This window comes from Coregonus clupeaformis, chromosome 10, assembly GCF_020615455.1.
Source record: "Coregonus clupeaformis isolate EN_2021a chromosome 10, ASM2061545v1, whole genome shotgun sequence".
In the NCBI taxonomy this organism is placed as follows: Eukaryota; Metazoa; Chordata; class Actinopteri; order Salmoniformes; family Salmonidae; genus Coregonus; species Coregonus clupeaformis.
In genome coordinates, this window is record NC_059201.1 from 7,970,207 (window position 1) to 7,993,441 (window position 23,235).

Here is a 23,235-nt window from a genome sequence, read left to right on the forward strand (position 1 = left end):
TACAGTCAACATAAAAGTGTTTCTTAATCGCAAATTGGTTTGAGGATGACGAGATGTAACTCAGAAGGTAAATAAAGCTGATGTAGTCTATCGTGTTGTTATTTCTTAATGTAAAATGTTAATGTGACATGACATAGCAGTCTTTCTGATATATTGATTAATCTTTGAAATTAAAACATTAACCACTGTATTTTCTTTTACATTTTGTTGACTGCTTTATTGAAAGGAACAATTGACATCTTACTACAATTTATTCACACACAAAATACTACATTTATTAGTCAAATGCAACTGTAATAAACACAGACCTTCTTATTCTAGTAATGAATGACACTCAAATGTATAGTGGAAAATAACCATAATGGGTCCAGACAAGCTTGCAGTGTTAAATCCACTGGATATACACCAAGAACATTTCATATTATTTCTCTAACATGATTTTAAGTGAAGGTGTGATTATGGGAACCAGTTAATAAGCATTATGAGGGTACCACTGTAAAGGAAGTATTAGTTAGACCCTCTCTCTACTGACCCACCCTCAGTGGTGCCCCCCTCTTCACTTCCCACCCAACCAAACGTCTTTGGTGCAATTCCTCAACACAAATACAAAAAGACAACTCGTTTTGGCAGTCGCTGAGTCTGGACACCAGAGGCCCTCAGGCAGAGACACACACGTTGCGCAAAGGATTTATTACCTAGCACAACTTGGAGCAGGCACTCAAATATCAGAGTAGCCACAGTGTTGCTTGAAAGGAGCACAGCTGAGAGCGCTGAGGACTGTGAGCAGGTAGGTCGTTCTTCCCTCTCTCTGGCAGAATGCGGGGGTCGGACGAGATGGACCAGCATGGAGGAAAAAAACAAACCGGGCTTGTACCTTTTTAAAATTGTGCCAGTAATGTTATTCTATTATGTGACTTGAGGAAAGGTCAACATTCCATAATGTACAGAAAGTAGTATTAATAGTGTTTAGGTGTTCTGGGAAATATAGTGATAATGCTATTCTGCAAATTAGTATGTAAGCAGGTGCTTGTATGACCACATGGATTTTCAGTTGATATTGAAAGATTAGGGTGTAAAATAACTTCAGCAGGGCTGAATACCTTTAAAAAGGTACATAAAAGACAAAGGTGGAAGGGTACTAAATGTCGCAACTGTTTACTTTGTGGTCTTTAAGTTTTTAATGCCCTCTAATTTCAGTTACTCAAGTTACTGAATACCTCATTAAGTTTGTTATGGACTTGCACTTACTTATGTGTCTGACATACTCTACTGTACATTTGAATGGGATTCCATATGAAGAGGCACATCTGACTTGGTGGTGGTGCATAATATCTTTTTAGTTGGGCATGTGTGTTCTGCAGTTTGAATTTCACAGTTGTGGAATTTGTGGAGCTGGATCATAGCCGTGAGGTCATAGCCGTGAGGTCATAGCCGTTAGGTCATAGCCGTGAGGTTGCCGGGTGACGGCTAACTATAGGCGGAGGTGTCAAATAAAAATGCAGTCCAATATATATATATATATATATATATATATATATATATATATATATATATGAGACGCCATAGCTAGAGTGGGCTGGTTTTAAAGTCAAACGGCAAAAGGTATTCTGAAATCAGTGCAATTTAGACAATACATATACTGTATATATATATTTATATATATATATATATATATATATATATATATATATATATATATATATATATATATATATATATAGGCTATATAGGCTATAGCCTATTTATTGCCTTATTGCCTTACCTCCATAACTTGCTACATTTGCATACACTGTATATAAATTTTCTGTTGTATTTTTTGACTTTATGTTTTGTTTTACCCCATATGTAACTCTGTGTTGTTGTTTTTATCGCACTGCTTTGCTTTATCTTGGCCAGGTCGCAGTTGTAAATGAGAACTTGTTCTCAACTGGCTTACCTGGTTAAATAAAGGTGAAATAAAAAAAATAAAAAACTATTAAAAAACTATAATGTATATATATATATATATATATATATATATATATATATATATATATATATATATACACACACACACACACTGAGTATACGAAACATTAGGAACACCTTCCTAATATTGATTTGCACCCCCTTTTGCCCTCAGAACAGCCTCAATTCGCCGGGGCATGGACTCTACAAGGTGTCGAAAGTGTTCCACAGGGATGCTGGCCCATGTTGACTCCAGTGCTTCCCACAGTTGTGTCAAGTTGGCTGGATGTCCTTTGGGTGGTGGACCACTCTTGTTATAAACGGGAAACTGTTGAGCGTGAAAAACCCAGCAGCGTTGCAGTTCTTAACACACTCAAACCGGTATGCCTGGCACCTACTACCATACCCTGTTCAAAGGCACTTAAATATTTTGGCTTGCCCGTTCACCCTCTGAATGGCACACATACACAATCCATATCTCAATTGTCTCAGGGCTTAAAAAATCCTTCTTTAACCTGTCTCTTCCCCTTCATCTACACTGATTGAAGTGGATTTAACAAGTGACATCAATAAGGCATCACAGCTTTCACCTGGATTCACCTGGTCAGTCTATGTCATGGAAAGAGCAGGTGTTCCTAATGTTTTATACACTCAGTGTGTACCTTGTGTGTGTGTGCAGACATTTAGACTAACGGTTAAGAAAATACGAATGACTTGTATCTACATTAACTTTTGTTGTGTCATTTAACAGAAACAGAAAGAAATTAGAAGATACATGATTGTATTTGGAAACAATGCAGTTGAACAAAAGGAACATAACATTAGCTAAATGCCCTGTGCGTTACAATGGTGAAGCATGTGCCAAACATACCTTGCAGTCTCTATTGTGTCATTTATGCATGAACTTGGCAGCTCCCTTAATTGAAAATAATTGAGAAAACCATTTGCCAATTCAAAAAAATGCTACTCTTCAGATACAGCACTCGTTTGTCGCCAAAACCCCCTTGTCATCAAGGAACAGTTTTGTGTGAGTTATACAGCTGAAGTCAGAATCTGGGTTAGACACTCTCAGCTGTGGTCAGGGTATGTGTGAAAAATCGCCGGGAGAGACACTTGAGAACCTCTCAGATGCCAGTTCAAGTGCGCGGTCAACAGTGCAGTCAATGGTGGAAGACAGAGTTACTCAGACTTGTCTCGCACCATTTTAGTAATAGGTACGCGGGTCATTCCACGAAATGGGTGCCTTTTGCGTCCCATTGTTTTTTAAAGTACAAATGTTCCACCAATATTGAATTTTAAAAGTCCATCTTAATATAGACCACATGGATAATTCAATAAATCAGTTTTTTTTAAATCTGAATAAAGGCTTGTTACTGTGTCAAAATTCAGCATTCCCTCCGTCAACACTCTGTCACTTCTAGGAAGATTTCAACCCACTTAATCCAAACATTTCTCCAATTTTCACCATCATTGTAAAGGCCTAGTTATTTAGCAGCTTTAACAAAGTCAGTTCTGAAGATTATTATTTATATGCATGTGATTAGTGATGCATTTACATCTGTCTCTAATTTTAAAGTTAAACCCTGTTATGCAAACAATTTGCCCCTTTAAAATAATGTACCATTCCACCAAGTTAAATGATTCACAGCCGTTGACATCCTTTGGGTCTTCTGAACAGCATGGTAGAAAGGGAAATGTCTTCTATCTCTTTTCGTGGTTCGTAGATTTACATATTGACCGTTCATTGGTCCTTTTATTTCGTTAGTTGTAAGAATAGGCGGGGATTAAAAGCTGAAGTTGCCCCTGGGTGTTGATCTAAGGTCAGTTTGGAATTTTCGTGAAGATTTGGGGATGGTAACCTCAACAAGATTCTTAATTCTAGATCAGTTTCTACTTACATATTCGCAGAGCCAGAGAGTATACATTTACATTTTAGTCATTTAGCAGATGCTCTTATCCAGAGTGACTTACAGTTAGTGAGTGCATACATTTTTTCATACTGGCCCCCCGTGGGAAACGAACCCACGCGTTGCAAGCGCCATGCTCTACCAACTGAGCTACACGGGGCTGTGTGTATAGGCACAGAGGGTTACTTAAAAGTATCTTTGGTATAGGCAGTGGGGAAAAAAGTACCCAATTGTCATACTTGAGTAAAAGTAAAGATATCTATATAGAACATGACTCAAGTAAAAGTGAAAGTCAACCAGTAAAATACTACTTGAGTAAAAGTCTAAAAGTATTTGTTTTTAAATATACTTAAGTACCAAAAGTAAATGTAATTGCTAAAATATACTTAAGTATCAAAAGTGTTCTTTATATTAAGCACAATTTTATTGTTTTTAATTTATTTACGGATAGCCAGGGGCACACTCCAACACTCACACATAATTTACAAACTAAGCATTTGTGTTTAGTGAGTCAACCAGATCACAGGCAGTAGGGATGGCCAGGGATGTTCTCTTTATAAGTGCTTGAATTTGACAATTTTCCTGTCCTGCTAAGCATTAAAAATGTAACGAGTACTTTTGGGTGTCAGGGAAAATGTATGGAGTAAAAACTACATATTTTCTTTAGGAATGCAGTGAAGTAAAAGTAAAAGTTGTCAAAAATAACAAAGTACTGAACCCCCCCCCCCCCCTCAAAAAATAAATAAATAACGATTTAAGTAGTACTTTAAAGTATTTTTACTTCAGTACTTTACACCACTGTTGTTGGTCTATTTATAATTGTTTAATCATGAGATGGTCTAGCTCAACACATCAACCCTGTTAGCTCAGTTAATCTTAAGGAAACTTGAATTTGATTAAACTTTCATAATCTGTGGAACATACTGTATGTATAATTTCAAATTTCATGAACACCATGTGGTACCATGCTCTTCACCACATGAGGAGTATGGCTGATCGTCACCTAAAACCTCAACCCTGTTAGAGGCCCAACGGTAACTTTATCAGTTTGATATTATATGAGAACATGTTGGATTTATCTCCAACATGCTTTTAAATAATAGTTAGGAAGTTACATAAGTGTCTTTAACAGGGTTGACACATAGTGTGTTAAAAGCGCTGATAAAATGCTCTTTTTTTTATCTTTAGGATGTTAATGCTTGAGATGGGAAAAGTGTTTTTCCATAGGCTAAACATATCCTCTATGCAATTGAACATTGAAAGAAGAGATATTTTAAAGTTCATTTCTTAAAAGTTTGCATGTCCAAAAGGCACCCATTTCGTGGAATGACCAACATGTGTTTGTTTGCTGTTCAGCCCCTGATGAGATCATTCTCACGGCTCACTGTAGGTTCAGCACACTGTCAAGCTGGTTGATTCATAATGTAGCTATATCCTGCCCCTAAATTAATGGCCTTGGTGCTGTAGTGTTACATAGCAAGAACCCACAGGTCTTTGTCAATCTTCCCTCAGAGGTGAAATTGACACAGGTTTACATGCACACTATTACAATACTTTCTTGTGTTAGGACAGTGTGTGAATGTTTGCTACCAAGTGGATAAAGTTAAACATTAAATCACAAAAAAACAAGGTGTAGTTTATATTAACACATTTACCAGTGAACAGGACATGTTAAATGGAGTCACGAAGGTCATGAGGTTGAAGGTGCTCCATCAAACCTGGACACTTTATTTAGAGTGTTGCGAGTGGCGCAGTGGTCTAAGGCACTGCATCGCAGTGCTAGCTGTGCCACTAGAGATCCTGGTTCGAATCCAGGCTCTGCTGTAGCCGGCCGCAACCGGGAGACCAATGGGGCGGCGCACAATTGGCCCAGCGTCGTCCAGGGTAGGGGAGGGAATGGCCGGCAGGAAGGTAGCTCAGTTGGTAGAGCATGGCGTTTGCAACGCCAGGGTTGTGGGTTCGTTTCCCACGGGGGGCCAGTATGAAAAAAAAAAAAAAGAATAATGTAAGTCGCTCTGGATAAGAGCGTCTGCTAAATGACGTAAATGTAATGTAAATGTAATGTAAATGTAATGTAAATGTTTATTAATTCAGTTTCATGACTGCACGTTGGAAGTCACGGCAGGGCTGCATCTGTGTTGTCTATCACTCTGTAATACAACACCTTTATGAGTTCATGTGAAACACCATGTGGAATATTTGCAAGATGAAGGAGCTACAAGACAAAACTGCATCACTGATCCAATATCAACACTTTTTCATATAATTTAGTTATGAAGTAGTCTAAGTAAGCACTTGTGTGATAATTACATAACAAAGTACAAAACTAGTAACAAACATATGCCACAACATGAATAATACGTCACGTAAACATATACATACAAATAGACATACATTATCAATAAAGAGGACTCTTCTTTCCATCAACAGTAGCAGCACATTTCAAGACAGCCTACCTCCAGTGTGGTGAATTACTTATGCTGCCAGTCGTGGCATATGGCCCACATACTCATGGCATGTAATTATGTTATAAAGCATGGCTCCTATTTCTCACTGCACAGCCACTTATCAGAGAAACAGGTGAAGATCAGCGTGATAGCACACGGGCACGGCGTAGCCTGGATCTATTGACAGTTAATTTACTCTGCAGGAGGTTGCATATACTGTCTAATACAGATAGAAATGGTAGAAAACATCAAACTGAATGTGATGTAACACTTGATGAAGCGGCCTAATAACTTAGCCATCTAAAGTGTATTAGGAGGATGAGAAGGGTAGCAGGTTTCCTGTAACCTGAAGGACCTTTTGCTCCTGCCCAGATATCTCCTAGGGCAGGTTGCTTTGCTCTTTGGTGTTCATTTTCAAGCCCCCGGCAAGAGTCAAGACCACTGCTGGAGTCCAGCTCTGCTTTGGACAGACACTTGGGAGTGTGTAATGAACTAAAAATAAAGCTCTCAATTTGAGTAATGGCACAGCTCGTGTGTTTATTAAGATAGCCTGAGGTTCAGGGATGGAATTTAATCTAGCCCGCTAGCCTGAAGTGATACTTTTCAGACCGGCCTAATAGAAAATGTGCCCAAGTATCCCACCGGCAAGAGAAACTTTGTATTTTCAAATATCACATGACACAGATTTTGGTCTACTAGCCTGGCTGTCCAGTGGCGAAAATCCTTAAATTCCATCCCTGTGGAGGCTGCTCGAAGACTTAAGGACAGATTCTATCAAACCTGTTCAGCGCTTTTATTATTCAGATAGAATGCTTGAGATAACAAAATCTGCTCTAGCTTATTTTTTACAACTAGAATCAACCTGGTTATTTACTATTAGGTGGTAAGTAACTAGTAGCTTGTAACAATGGATACCAACTGGAACTTAATTAGTTAATAATTTGTACCAAATGGTACACATCGTTGCATGCATCAATGGAATTCCAAAACAATCAAATGTATATATTAAGTAATTATTAGGTAACCAGAACGCTAAGACCAGTTAAAGATAACACGAGTTAAATACAAACAGTAAAATAAGTAGTTAATACTAGGTAAATACAAACAGTAAAATAAGTAATAATATATAATAATATAATATGCCATTTAGCAGACGCTTTTATCCAAAGCGACTTACAGTCATGTGTGCATACATTTTTACATATGGGTGGTCCCGGGGATCGAACCCACTACCCTGGCGTTACAAGCGCCGTGCTCTACCAGCTGAGCTACAGCTGGTAGAGCAAGTAGGTAATACCAGGTAAATACAAACAGTAAAATAAGTAGTTAACACCAGGTAAATACAAACAGTAAAATAAGTAGTTAACACCAGGTAAATACAAACAGTAAAATAAGTAGTTAACACCAGGTAAACACAAACAGTAAAATAAGTAGTTAACACCAGGTAAACACAAACAGTAAAATAAGTAGTTAACACCAGGTAAACACAAACAGTAAAATAAGTAGTTAACACCAGGTAAATACAAACAGTAAAATAAGTAGTTAATACCAGGTAAATACAAACAGTAAAATAAGTAGTGAACACCAGGTAAACACAAACAGTAAAATAAGTAGTGAACACCAGGTAAACACAAACAGTAAAATAAGTAGTTAACACCAGGTAAACACAAACAGTAAAATAAGTAGTTAACACCAGGTAAACACAAACAGTAAAATAAGTAGTTAATACCAGGTAAATACAAACAGTAAAATAAGTAGTTAATACCAGGTAAACACAAACAGTAAAATAAGTAGTTAATACCAGGTAAATACAAACAGTAAAATAAGTAGTTAATACCAGGTAAACACAAACAGTAAAATAAGGTATAAACTCTCATGTGATATTCACTCGTTATCAGTGGATGTCGAGTCAGGCAGGTTTGGTGGCATTGAGTTCTCAAGCATCCCCAATGTTAGTAAATACCACTTTAGCCTACTTGTATATCACATAATGAGAGAGATTTCTCATGATGCATGTTTGTAGCTTATTGTACACTACAATATCTGTTTTCACAATTAATTAATTATACCCATCTGGTCCTTATAGGGTACTATATATGTGAAGACACATACTGTGTGTTGCTATGTCGCTAATATGTTGCTGTGACGCTAATAAGTTGCTACGTCGCTAATAAGTTGCTACGACGCTAATATGTTGTTGATGCATTTAAAACATCCAACAGATGGGTGGGGTTATGGCACCATGCAAATCATGTGAACACATAATGTTCACGGTTTCAAATGCAAAGCTGAGTCATCTGCACCACGTGCTAAATCAAAGTACAGGCAAGTGCTGGTAAGATGCTAATCCAAAGTACAGGCAAGTGCTGGTAAGATGCTAATCCAAAGTACAGATATAATAGTAGAATATAAGGTAAAACAATGCATGCAACCATACAGTCCTAGTTTAGAAACAAAATGTAGTTATTACATGATTTCAAGGTAATTCAGCTTTAATGCTGTATACCTAAGTTCTTATCATAAATAACTTATCTTCTCATACGTTAACTCAAGTTATCCTTAAGTATCACTTCAATGATACGGAAATACGAAACCTAAATATTAATAATTAGATAAGACCTGAAGCGGTAGAACTCACCTTACTGTTTTCTTCCTTAACTGTATTTTCTAAGAATCTATGGCGAGATGTAAAAATATGAGTTAACTTACCCTTCATAACTCCCCCCTCTTCAACCCCTAACCAATGAGCATTTTAAGGCTTGATGAGCAGAACATCCATTAGGTCAAATTTTACTACTACAACAAAAAAAGGAACGATAGAGACCTATCACGTGTAGACCAATGATACTGATACGTCTCCAAAAGTGCTGTCAGTCTGTATCTTGAGATCCCTAGCATTTCAGGTCTTTACAATCTGTGTCTGAGGACACCTGATGTACATTATAAATCAAAATCCTAATTTATCTTGGACATGTGAAAAGCCAAACAACATATGCTATAAGACCAGGCAGGCAAGGATAGTATTGCTTTAAGAAAAATTGTGTGATTCAGGTATTGTGTGACCACAATTCAATATTAAATCGTCAACATAAAACTGTTAGAAGGAATTCTCTAAATGTAGGATCAACTCTTAATCCTGTAGATTCATATTGACAAGTCATCTGTAATCAGCAGAGAGCAGAGATCTTCGTTAGCTATGTTCCCCATTTACCATCTACAAATACCTTGATATGTATAGTGCCCTCAGTGCCTCTGTTGCTACCCCACTGCCTCGGAATATCCTCCCATTGGTTTGGTTTAGTAGAGATCTCAACAAGTGCAGGGCTCAATCAAAACATGTCAGCATCACATTCCTAGGATAGACATACATCCAGTGGTTGGACACAAGGCCAATAGACAGACATGTTGCATGCTGCCTCTTACTGATTGGGTAGAATAACGACACCATTTAATCAAGATTTATCCTCCTGTTTCTAGCAGCTGCTTCTTACTGTATCATCTGGGAGGAGTTGGAATGTACAACTACCCTGATGAAGCAATTTTAGGGTTTCTTAGATACGCAACCCTTTAATGAGATTAGAAATGGTGCAAACTAACACTAAACCCAAGTTCCAAGTGGCACCTGCTGGTAATTAGCTGAAGAGGAGAGAATGTCACTCATGTAAATGATCTCTTCTGAAACCCCTTTTTTTTCTCCTTGTGTCTTTTTATTTTGTCTCGTACCTAGTGGGCATCTCAACGACTGTAAATCAGTGGTAGTGACGTTCCATTCAACTTAACAGTTTTAACTTACATTCCTTTTCTCTGTGTGAGTGTCTGTTACAGAGACTTCTGAGTTAAGAGAGCTCCAAAAGATACCAAGATGAAGTTAATGAAGGCGAAAGTGACAGATCAATCTGCCGAAGGGCAGAAGGGTAAGTGCAATATGATGGATTTCTCCTCAGATCAGTCGAATCAAGACAGACAACCACCCAATGCAGTCACACACATGCAAGGGGTAAATAACACAAATGGCAGGAATCATAGCCCATTATTGATTGCCAAGATACAGTTGCAGGCACTAAAATGTTAGGTTGTGCTGTATTGGCAGAACAATTGTTAAACATGGTGCAACATGGTCCTCCAGCGTCTTCTACCGATGGTTTGCCAGTAAATCGATGTATGTAAAGTGTTTCAATTAGACCTTCCAATAAACAACAGAGTGAAGAGAAGATAGAAGAAGATATATATTTTCAAGTACAGATGACATTTAGGTAAATGCCAAGCTTCGTCAAGAACATCACCTAACAATGTCTTCTGCTCTTGTGCCATCGAGAGGATGTTGAAGAGATCCTTCACTCCAAATATTTGTGCACAATCATCTGAGCTTCTAGAATCATGCAGGAGCACTCTGATTAAATATGAACAACACCTACTACAGTGTCAATTATACTTGGAATGAAGATATTGCAGAAAAGGACCATTCTCCAGACCAGCACACAAAGAAATACAAGCTGCTTCAGTCAATTTACAAGGTGAGGTAGCAGTCAAATCACCATGTCAACACTTCTAGTGAACCAATCATGTCAAACACTTCTCTGTCAACGCCATCATAAGGCAATGTCACCAGCCAGTCAGTGGGTGATATTGGAAAGGGAATGGGCATGAAGATATTGCTATGATTCAGCAGAAGAAAGAAAAATAAGAAGTTTACTTTGATTATGAAGAGTGAAGAATGAAAGGTGCTGTGAATTGTTTTATTTACGTGTAGTTTACAAAAAAATCATCACAAACCTGTAAGACAACACACTTATGCTGGAAAAACTCAACTGAAGAACTGATTTGACATCAAGAGAAATCGGTCAAACCTGTGCTGACTACTGGACAACATATCTACTCAGTCATCAAATCTAAACAGAAGATTACGTTTGAGATCATATTTGACCAGTAAACTGAAGCGTTTTAAGAGTTTTCACTGTGGGGAAGATTGAAATGGGAAGACTGGACTCAAAAGATGGATGTCTGACAAGAAACTGTTTGGTAGCAGATATAATCTGATATCTCATCTTCCTCAGCTGTTTTCCAAATCAATTTACAGCCAACTATTAATATGCACTGTAACTGGCACAGAAAAGGATTCCCAACAGCCCAACCCTATGGACAACCACAACACATTCAATGGGACCTTATTGGATGCCAATGAGGACTGGCATATCTGAAATCTGATACACCAAAGTTGGTCAGCAGATTTAGTATAATTTAACACCATTAGTTCTTAGTTAGTATTAATAGGCCGTCGTCATAGAGAAAACATAACCTTGTATGCTAAAAACAGGATATTTTTTAAGAATAAAAAAATATATAACTAAGACTAAGACAAGCAGCATGAGGACTTAGGAAACAATATAATTGCTGTTAAAGCCATGATTTGATATACTCAGAAATGTGTAATGGTTACTCATTTATATATACAATTAATCTTCCATACTCTTTCTTTCAAACATTTGTTCCAACAAATAATCTTCTGAAACCTTAGGAGGTTTGTTCTCTCCAAGTTGTGTTTGTTGGATATTTCCCCTGTCCTTGTGTTTAATGTTAATTGTATGTATCTATGTACTGTATGTGTGGATTCATAATCCTGTCAAAGTTCCCAAGCCTCTCTCTGGTGCTTTTGTCAGGATTAATGTTTCCTGTCCTATTTCCTTTCTCTTGCTGTCATGTTGCTTGTAAAGTGGAAGGCGCTGAGGGTGCTGCGGAAAAGCCCCACCACAAAAAAGGTATGCAAGAGAAAAAGGAAACTTCAACAACTTGAGTTACCATTAATGTGTCTTTCTCTTTGTACAATCTTAGAAAAAGGTTTCCACTGTGGAAAGGGTTCTACATTGAACCCAAAAGGGTTCTACATTGAACCCAAAAGGGCTCTACATGGAAACAAAAAGCTTATTCTAATGGTTCTCCTATGGGGAAAGCTGAAGGACGCTTTAAGGTTTTAGATAGCACCTTTTTTTCTAAGAGAGTATACCTTATATATTTTTTTCTGGGTGTTTTACTGTACCAAAGCATGGTGGATGAAAGTAATGACTGTGTTGCATGTAGGCTACTCTATACATCATCATATGAAAGGTGTAATTCGTATACATGTGTGACTCAAACGTTCAGCGTCACAACAGATGCACTTAGTTTTCTAAACAAATGACAATCCATTAATACTGACACACTGTCCCTGAAGGGCATTGTGGTTGATTGCTATGAGGTCCTTATATTGTCTTGCAACCTAACTGTAGCTTGAGCAAGAGAATACAAGTCGAGTATGTGGGAGAACAGATTGGGCCCTTCATGACCTAGGTTTTATGTTATGGGCTTCCAGAAAATGTTCTTACAGACAATTAACATCTGCATCAAACTATTTTTTGCTCATGATTACTCATCAGTGTTGTGGAATTATATTTATGTTCAGTTACAGTAGTCAAGTAAAACATAGAAATATGGATGGAAATAGTATGGATGACCAAACATAATTTTAAAAAGTTGGGGTCAGATTGACTAAGAGTCTACAGCAGTGCTAAGTTTGCAGCTGTTATAATAAAGAAGAGATAACACATTAAAGCTGAAATCCATAAAAGGGGAAACAGCGCCAATGTTCGCCCCAGCACCTTTGTTATTGTTTTGTTGATGAAACGGACGGGAGGAGCGTCCAGCATTGTGCCATTGTCTGAAGTAACTTATTTGTTGTTGCAATATCTCAAACAGGACATGGTAGTTTCACCAACTACAGATTTCAGCTTTAAAGGAAGAACTTACAGTACCATCAATATTTACAGAACAATGAGGCATTGATCTAAAGTGAAAATAATGATAATATCATGTTTTTTGCTTAGTTGGCTTCATTTTGGTATGAAAATAACACATGCAAACTTTGCATATAGGTGCATTCTCTTGGTAGATGTGGCATGTGGTCCTCTGTAGCTCAGCTGGTAGAGCACGGCGCTTGTAAGCCAAGATAGTGGGTTCGATCCCCGGGACCACCCATACACAAAAATTTATGCACGCATGACTGTAAGTCGCTTTGGATAAAAGTGTCTGCTAAATGGCATATTATTATTATTATTATTATTATTATTATTATGTGATTTAGGGCAGTATTCCGACCTGATACTACTACTTGGTTCCATGTTTTGGTGTATCAGCCATTGCTTTAAAAAGACTGTCTTGGGATTATTAGTTGTACTACAACTACTTCTACAGTAATATTGAGTCCGAATATGGCCCTCAATCACTTGCATAGAAAAAGTCAAATATTACATGATATTGATGCGTGTAATAATACAGTGATTATAATTGCATTAGATATAATGTATGTTACATTTGGTCATCCATTAAAATGTAAATCTCAAGTGTTTTAAGCAGTAAGTGCTAACAATGTTATCATAATTTTGCCATTTTCTAATGATGTATTTTTTGTATGTGATCAGGCAAGAAATTCAGATCGAAAGTCCCTGGAGTTATGATCACGCAGTATGTGGAGGAAATACCAGAGGGAAAAAGCCACCCTGACTTCACCCGCAAGCCCATCGCATTGACTATCCAGGAGGGTAAGGAACAGCTAATCATCTAATATTCTGCATTAACAAACATTCCTATTATACTAGAATGAATGTTGTGTGTTCTGCTATTGCCTTTTAAACAATATATATATATATATATATATATATATATATATATATATATATATATATATATATATATATATATATATATATATATATATTTATTCCAAGCTGCAGCACATAGGAATTGGGTCAACCAAAATGGGAACAGTGACCAACTGCAGCAGGGGTACTGATGGGATTAACACGTGGTCCTCCGTAGCTCAGTTAGTAGAGCATGGCACTTGCATTGCCAGGAGAGTGGGTTTGATTCCCAGGACCACCCATAAGTCAAACATATATAAAATGCACATATGACTGTGAGGCGCTTTGGATAAAAAGTGTCTTCTAAATGGCATATAGGAATTGGGTCAACCAAAACAGACCTTACAGTGAAATGCTTACTTAAAACTGCATTGTTGGTTAAGGGATTGTAAGTAAGCATTTCACTGTAAGGTCTACACCTGTTGTATTCAGCGCATTTGACAAATAACATTAGATTGTATATATTATATTATGTCCTGACTAAGACAAGAAGCATAAGGACATGTACGGACAGGGACAGGCCAGATTGCCTTATTTTACATCAAGTTGAGTGATTTATATCATTTGGAGCATGTTCCACAGGCTTCAGAGCATGACATGTGACAGTGGTCATAAGGCATGTGATGTATGGTGGAGCCCACAAAATGCTATCCTTACAGATGGCTCGTATCAACTTCATTTGACACAGAAATGAAATGTAGACTCTACGTTATTTATGATTATGATGACCTTCTACGCCCTACCCACTCACATACCAAATCCTTATTTAACCTGAGGAAGAAAAAAAAAACGTACACACTTAGATTGGTGACACACCCTTTACTAGAGGCAGTCTGTTAAGCTCCTTATTAAAACATATGCCATAATCAATGCCTAGCTCTTTCATCACTGGGGGAAGTTGTATAACAAATGTTACACATCATATTTGGTGAAAATGCAATGTATTCAGTAACATATCAAACAAATACAGTCCTACCTATCGCACTAATCGTTGCTTATGTAAAATTGTATCACCAAAAGGATGGACTAATTAGACACCCAAATATGGACATATACTGAACATCAGAAGAAAAAAACAATGGTACAAAATGCTACTATTTATGTGTTCTATGACTCTAAACCCAAATCAGGCAAGTTCGGGGTGTTCAAAGCCATTGTGATTGGTGAACCTACACCCAAAGTGACATGGAACCGAGCAAATGGAAACATAGACGACCCGGAGAAGTTCCAGAGCAAGTATGACGAGGCGACTGGTGAACACACCCTAGAGGTAAGGATATTTATCACCATTCAGCACCAACTGGTGAACACACCCTAGAGGTAAGGATATTTATCACCATTCAGCACCAACTGGTGAACACACCCTAGAGGTAAGGATATTTATCACCATTCAGCACCAACTGGTGAACACACCCTAGAGGTAAGGATATTTATCACCATTCAGCACCAACTGGTGAACACACCCTAGAGGTAAGGATATTTATCACCATTCAGCACCAACTGGTGAACACACCCTAGAGGTAAGGATATTTATCACCATTCAGCACCAACTGGTGAACACACCCTAGAGGTAAGGATATTTATCACCATTCAGCACCAACTGGTGAACACACCCTAGAGGTAAGGATATTTATCACCATTCAGCACCAACTGGTGAACACACCCTAGAGGTAAGGATATTTATCACCATTCAGCACCAACTGGTGAACACACCCTAGAGGTAAGGATATTTATCACCATTCAGCACCAACTGGTGAATACACCCTAGAGGTAAGGATATTTATCACCATTCAGCACCAACTGGTGAACACACCCTAGAGGTAAGGATATTTATCACCATTCAGCACCAACTGGTAAACACACCCTAGAGGTAAGGATATTTATCACCATTCAGCACCAACTGGTGCTTATACTCAACAATAAAGGGGACATATTGTCAATTTCAGTTCCATCAAAGGCTGCTCAATCTCTTGACATCTACACGTCCCCTCCTTTTTACTCCAACCTTTATATTTCAACCCTTTAACATTAGGAAAAAATGTATTATAATAATGATTGGTTAAATTCCTGAAATAAAAAAATATATGTAAACAAAAAATTTACAATTACCCTTGAAGTATATTCCAATTGATTTGTTTTATTGATCTTAATAGCAGTTGATGGGAAGTACACAGTAAATACATGATCAATGTGCTTACAGATCCCCAAAGTATGTACAGAAGATGCTGACACCTACAAATGCTTTGCAACAAATGAGTTTGGAAAGGCTGTTTGCACTATCCAGCTGAATGTCATTGAAGGTATGACACATAAAAAATAGACTTCTAACACATCTAATCCAAATCTCTCTTAAGCAATATTTATCTTGTCAAACGAGCAAGTGCATTCTAATGATTTAAAAAGAATGATCAACACTTCAAGACATAAACATTAGGAAACTTTTCTTTCCAGTTGGATTCAAAAAGACGAAGGAAATAGCCAAGTCAAAAGAAGAACTAGAAGCATCCAAACCTGCGTCTTTTAGAACAATGTTGAAGAAGCGGTAAGATAATGTATTACATACTACTCTATATACAGGTTGCGTAAATAGGTCTTGAATTGGTATTTTTTGTGGCTAAAATTCAGGTTTCCTATCTCTTAAACCTTTCAAACAGACAACCTAAACCTCTAAAAATAAGGTAACAATCAGTTAAAGCTCTCTGTTTGAAAGGGGTTCGGGTCTGGAAAACAGGCCCTAATTGACCAAGGGAAACACTGCTGAAAAGACTTCTATAATAGGGGACAATGAATTAATAAAGCAGACTAAATACAAGCAGCAGCTCTGCAATAGCAATTCAAATGAATGCATGCATGGTAAATGATCATCTTGTGTGATCTGCAGTGGAGAAATCCGTGAGCAAAAGCCACTCGAATCTGAAGAGAAAGTTTGGGAGATCCTGATGAGTGCCAACAAGAAAGATTATGAGCGCATCTGCGCTGAGTATGGCATCACTAATTTCCGTGGGATGCTGACAAAACTGGCTGAAATGAAAAGGGAGAGAGAGGAGGAGCAAGCACAGGTATAGTACTACGGAATATATTTTTGCTGGTGTTATTTTTAAGAAAATATCAATAAAATAAAAGGTAAAATGTGTCCGTTACCTGTTTGATTTTTAAAAGATCTTCTGGTTCCTCAGTCATTGTACTATACCTTTATATTTGTCTGTTTCAGTTTATTAAACAAATCAGTTCGCTCAAACACATCGAAGTCAATGCTGATGAAAATGCAACATTTGAAATTGACATGGATCTTAAGGATCCCAGCAGCAGGATTTTCCTCTACAAGGTATGAAAGCTCATACAAAACTGTTCAATACCTCTCCTGTTTATTTAAGTTTCTCCTCCAGGTGCCAACTATCAGGTGATTGGCCACAAAGGTGCATTGTTAAAACAAGTGTTATCTTTAACACTTTGATCTTAGTTGAAGCATGATTCCACACTACGAATGTTGCTTGTTTAAAGGAATAGTTTGGGATGTTTACATTCAGAAAGTATTCAGACCCCTTGACATTTTCCAAATTTTGTTACGTTACAGCCTTATTCTAAAATGGATTCAATAGTTTATTCCTCCCTCATCAATCTACACACAATACCCCATAATGACAAAGCAAAAACAGGTTTTTAGAAATTATTGCACATTTATTAAAAATAAAAAACTGAAATATCACATTTACATAAGTATTCAGACCCTTTACTCAGTACTTTCTTGAAGCTCCTTTGGCAGCAATTACAGCCTCAAGTTTTCTTGGGTATGACACTACAAGCTTGGTACACCTGTATTTGGGGAGTTTCTCCCATTCTTCTCTGCAGATCCTCTCAAGCTCTGTCAGGTTGGATGGGGAGCGTAGCTGCACAGCTATTTTCAGGTCTCTCCAGAGATCGGGTTCAAGTCCGGCCTCTGGCTGGGTCACTCAAGGACATTCAGAGACTTGTCCCGAAGCCACTCCTGCATTGTCTTGGCTGTTTGCCTAGGGCCGTTGTCCTGTTGGAAGGTGAACCTTTCGCCCCAGTAAGGGGTCCTGAGCTCTCTGGAGCAGCTCTGTTCATCTTTCACTCGATCCTGACTAGTCTCCCAGTCCCTGCCGCTGAAAAACATCCCCACAGCAAGATGCTGCCACCACCATGTTTCACCGTAGGGATGATGCCAGGTTTCCTCCAGACGTGACGCTTGGCATTCAGGCCAAAGAGTTCAATCTTGGTTTGAGAGTCCTTTAGGTGCCTTTTGGCAAACAAAGCAGGCTGTCATGTGTCTTTTACTGAGGAGTGGCTTCCGTCTGGCCACTCTACCATAAAGGCCTGATTGGTGGAGTGCTGCAGAGATGGTTGTCCTTTTGGAAGGTTCTCCCATCTCCACAGAGGAACTCTGGAGCTCTGTCAGAGTGACCATCGGGTTCTTGGTCACCTCCCTGACCAAGGCCCTTCTCCCCCGATTGCTCAGTATGGCCGGGCAGCCAGCTCAAGGAAGAGTCTTCTTGGTGGTTCCAAACTTCTTCCATTCAAGAATGATGGAGGCCACCGTGTTCTTGGGGACCTTCAATGCTGCAGATCTGTGCCTCGACACAATCCTATCTCAGAGCTCTACGGACAATTCCTTTGACCTCATGGCTTGGTTTTTGCTCTGACATGCACTGTCAAATTTGGGACCTTATATAGACAGGTGTGTGCCATTCCAAATCATGTCCAATCAATTGAATTTACCACAGGTGGACTCCAATCAAGTTGTTAAAACATCTCAAGGATGATCAGTGGAAACAGGATGCACCGAGACTCAATTTGGAGTCTCATAGCAAAGGGTCTGATTATTTTTTATTTATACATTTGCAAAAATGTCTAAAAACCAGTTTTTGCTTTGGCGTTATGGGGTATTGTGTGTAGATTGATGAGAAGAAAAAATCTATTTAATCCATTTTAGAATATGGCTGTAACGTAACAAAATGTGGAAAAAGTCAAGGGGTCTGAATACTTTCCGAATGCACTATATCTACATCCCCAAAGTCAGATGAACTTGTGGATACTATTTTTATGTGTCTCTTTGCAGTTTAAAGGAAGTTGCCAACAAAAGTCTGCGCAAATGCTAAGTAGAGTTAGCGCAATGACAGGAAGTCTATGGGAACAGCTGTAGACTTCCTGTCATTGTGCTAATGCTAGTTAGCATTGGCTCACAAAACTACCTCCAACTTCCTTCATACTGGACGCAGAGACATAAAACCGGTATCTACGAGTTCATCTGACTCTCGGGAAGTAGATCAAAACGATTTAAATGTTTACAAAAACAATACTCTGCAGGATGGTGTTATGGTTCCTTACACTGTTGAGATGGAAGAAGAAATGAAGCACCAACTGAAACGAGTTGGCAAAAAGTTTGTTTTCACGATCAAAAATCTAGACCCGGCAGATGCTGGTCTCTACTCAGTGGATGTAGAGGGAGTTAATGTCTTCTCCACTGATTTCAAAAGTGAGTATAAATATAAAAATGGCAGTCTAAATAGAGACTAGAAAGAATGCTATAATAATATGATTATTACAAAATAGTTGATAATACTATGTGGAATTAAAGTAAAACAAGAGCAAATACATCATAATATTAATTTTTGGGGAATTACAGCATTCAAGGACTATAACTGCAGTATTTGTAAAAAGTGTGTGTTTGAGAACCATGACAATTTTATCGTGTGAACTGGATGGGCTTGTTATGCATTATCCCCTATTATTCTCTATCCATCCACCAGTTCCACCTGTGAATTTCGCCGTCAAAATTCAGGAGGTGAAGGCAGAAGAACGAGAAGATGCCCTCTTCCAGTGTGTCTTAACGGCTCCTATGGCTGAGATTAACTGGATGGGCAAGAGTGCCCCGATAGAAAATAATGAAAAATTTGAAATCACAGTGTCTGAAGACAAGCTCATCCACAAGTTGTTAGTGAAGGATTGTCAGCCTTTGGACGCTGGTATCTACGCAGCTGTGGCAGGTATCCATTCCTGTAATGCCTGGCTTGTGGTGGAAGGTGAGGTTATTCCATTTTCTCATGGAATGTTTTTGAACAATATTTCAGCCTATCAATTGTATTCATAAACCATATAAATGAACGGTGAATCACACACACACCCATCACTGGCTACCATTGTCTTACCACTATATTAAATAGCTCTCAAATTCTCTGATTTAGTTGACAAGAACCCTGCGAATAAAGGCAAGAAGATAGCTCGCAAAACAACCCAGGCTGGAGGAAGTGATTTGGATCTGGAGAAAATAGCAAAGGAGCAGGCGGAAAAACACAAGAAAGACATGGAAGAGAGGATGGCGGAAGCAAAGATAAAGGCTGCTGAGAGAGGTGTCACTGACGAAGACGCCCGGGTTGCGAAAGAGGCCGCTGATGCAGCCGCCAAAGCCGCCAGAGAGGCTGCTAGGGCTGCGGAAGCTAAGGCTAAGGCTAAGGCAGAGAAAAAAGCTGCTAAATTGAAAGCTGCTAAGGAGAAGGCAAAGGCAAACAGGAAAGCCTCAGGGAAAGCCTCAGGTGATGGGGCTGCAGGTGATGGGGCTGCAGGTGGTGGGGCTGCAGCTGGTGGGGCTGCAGCTGGTGGGGCTGCAGCTGGTGGCGCTGCAGCTGGTGGGGCTGAGGGAGACGCTGCAGACGGATCGGCAGATGAAGACATAGTAGTAAGCACAGATGAGTCTGATGAGGAAGATGAGGCCACAAAAACAAAGCGTGTGAGAAGCAATCAACTTGTTCCAGACACGGTCATAGGTAAGAAACTATTTCTTCCATTGATAAGATTTAGAAATAGTTTAAATGGAAGACATCGGGGCCGGTTTCCCGGACACAGATTAAGACTAAAAAGCACTTTCAATGGAGATTCTCCATTGAGCATGATTTTTAGTTCTGGGAAACTGGCCCATAGAGTATATCCACTATACTAAGTATAGTTCACCTAAATGTCATATTTCTATGACTGGGATGACTGTCTGAAGGTCATTAACACCTGATTGTAATTGAAGTCACACTAGAGGATGAATTTTGGTAAGGTATCTTTTAAAAACACTACTTAAAGGAATACTTTGGGATGTTGGCTATTATGCCCTTCATCTACTTTACCAGAGTCAGATGAATTGTGGATACCATTTCATGTCTCTGTGCCCAGTATGAAGGAAGTTAGAGGTAGTTTTGCGAGCCTGTGCTAACTAGCGTTAGCACAATGACTTCCAGTCATTATGCTAATGCTAGTTATCAATTGCGCTAGCACTAGTTAGCAACTTCCTTCAAACTGCATGCAGAGACATAAAAATGGTATCTAAGAGTTCATCTAACTCTGGGGAAGTAGATATTGCCAAAATCCCAAAGTATCCCTTTAAGAAGTACTTACATTAACATACACAAATAAGTACAGGACACACACCCCTGACAAGTCAACTAACGTACAAATCAACTGAGATACTTGTTTTTGTGTGTGTCCATTATATCATTATGTTTTTTCGTTATCGCTTTGGCACCCCAGCTTTATTTTCAGATTTTCGTCCCATACTGTTATTGTTAATGTAATTGTTCATTGTTACTTTCATAATCATGCTATTGCTATTTTTGTTACCATAATTGTGGTTGCAATTGTATTTGTTATTATACTGCTTATAAAACATTATAAAACCTTATCAGCCAAGACAATAGCATCCAATTACAGTAAGAAACTACATCCATGTATGTAACAACTGACATATATTATTGTCAAAGGAGATGCTAAATCTAATTAGGTGATTAGCTTGCACATTTTGGCATATTGTAGTTGAAATTATTATTAATCAACATCAGTTCATGGAAAATGGTCTGATTGTATCATATTAATGTATTAGCCAACCAACTTCATTAAAAATGATTTTGCCTTTAAAGCAAATACAAAAATTCACAAGGTCAATACATACAATTGAAATTGTTTGACTTCATCTTGAAATTGATGATCACCAATAGATGATGATGAGGAAGCTTCAAGTGAGCAACCGGGGAAACGTGGTAAACGCACAAGGCAAGGCCCACTGCTCAAGGAAGAGATTGTTGGTAAGATTTTGTGAAGGTTGCATTTGATGAACATGCATGGAAACAGGTTGGTTCAATATCAGTCATTTGTCGGAAATGACTTTGGCACGCCGGCCTGATAAATAAAGGACATCTTTGTTTACGCAAAGAAAGCAAAGAAAGCTTAATACTTACACTGAAATTCAGGATTAATATTAACCATCAAATGTATGATGTGTTTGTTATTGAAGTTGATATACAGTACATACAGTGAGGAAAAAAAATATTTGATCCCCTGCTGATTTTGTACGTTTGCCCACTGACAAAGACATGATCAGTCTATAATTTTAATGGTAGGTTTATTTGAACAGTGAGAGACAGAATAACAACGAAAAAATCCAGAAAAACGCATGTCAAAAATGTTATAAATTGATTTGCATTTTAATGAGGGAAATAAGTATTTGACCCCTCTGCAAAACAGGACTTAGTACTTGGTGGCAAAACCCTCTGACAGAGGTCAGACGTTTCTTGTAGTTGGCTACCAGGGTTGCACACATCTCAGGAGGGATTTTGTCCCACTCCTCTTTGCAGATCTTCTCCAAGTCATTAAGGTTTCAAGGCTGACGTTTGCCAACTCGAACCTTCAGCTCCCTCCACAGATTTTCTATGGGATTAAGGTCTGGAGACTGGCTAGGCCACTCCAGGACCTTAATGTGCTTCTTCTTGAGCCACTCCTTTGTTGCCTTGGCCGTGTGTTTTGGGTCATTGTCATGCTGGAATACCCATCCATGACCCATTTTCAATGCCCTGGCTGAGGGAAGGAGGTTCTCACCCAAGATTTGACGGTACATGGCCCCGTCCATCGTCCCTTTGATGCGGTGAAGTCCCCTTAGCAGAAAAATACCCCCAAAGCATAATGTTTCCACCTCCATGTTTGACGATGGGGATGGTGTTCTTGGGGTCATAGGCAGCATTCCTCCTCCTCCAAACACGGCGAGTTGAGTTGATGCCAAAGAGCTCGATTTGACCATAACACTTTCACCCAGTTCTCCTCTGAATCATTCCAATGTTCATTGCCAAACTTCAGACGGGCCTGTATATGTGCTTTCTTGAACAGGGGGACCTTGCGGGCGCTGCAGGATTTCAGTCCTTCACGGCGTAGTGTGTTACCAATTGTTTTCTTGGTGACTATGGTCCCAGCTGCCTTGAGATCATTGACAAGATC

General features: G+C 38.7%; 1 protein-coding gene across 5 annotated transcripts in view; it reads left to right on the forward strand.

The window, feature by feature from the left end:
* Positions 1 to 622: 622 nt before the first annotated feature.
* LOC121574921 (immunoglobulin-like and fibronectin type III domain-containing protein 1) overlaps positions 623 to 23,235 on the forward strand; it is a 32,438-nt gene continuing 9,825 nt past the window's right edge. The window contains exons 1-13 of one of the 5 annotated variants that reach the window (XM_045222839.1): positions 623 to 787; positions 10,127 to 10,215; positions 12,013 to 12,057; positions 13,753 to 13,872; positions 15,102 to 15,241; positions 16,172 to 16,271; positions 16,423 to 16,513; positions 16,853 to 17,030; positions 17,183 to 17,296; positions 19,297 to 19,465; positions 19,740 to 20,012; positions 20,175 to 20,753; positions 21,966 to 22,052. In XM_045222839.1, the coding sequence (XP_045078774.1) occupies positions 10,164 to 10,215; positions 12,013 to 12,057; positions 13,753 to 13,872; positions 15,102 to 15,241; positions 16,172 to 16,271; positions 16,423 to 16,513; positions 16,853 to 17,030; positions 17,183 to 17,296; positions 19,297 to 19,465; positions 19,740 to 20,012; positions 20,175 to 20,753; positions 21,966 to 22,052 (1,948 nt within the window). In that variant the 5' untranslated portion in view covers positions 623 to 787; positions 10,127 to 10,163. Of the gene's footprint in view, positions 788 to 10,126; positions 10,216 to 12,012; positions 12,058 to 13,752; positions 13,873 to 15,101; positions 15,242 to 15,768; positions 15,792 to 16,171; positions 16,272 to 16,422; positions 16,514 to 16,852; positions 17,031 to 17,182; positions 17,297 to 19,296; positions 19,466 to 19,739; positions 20,013 to 20,174; positions 20,754 to 21,965; positions 22,053 to 23,235 lie in introns of those variants that run through there. The other 4 variants (XM_045222841.1, XM_045222840.1, XM_045222842.1 and 1 more) reach the window with 4 other exon arrangements.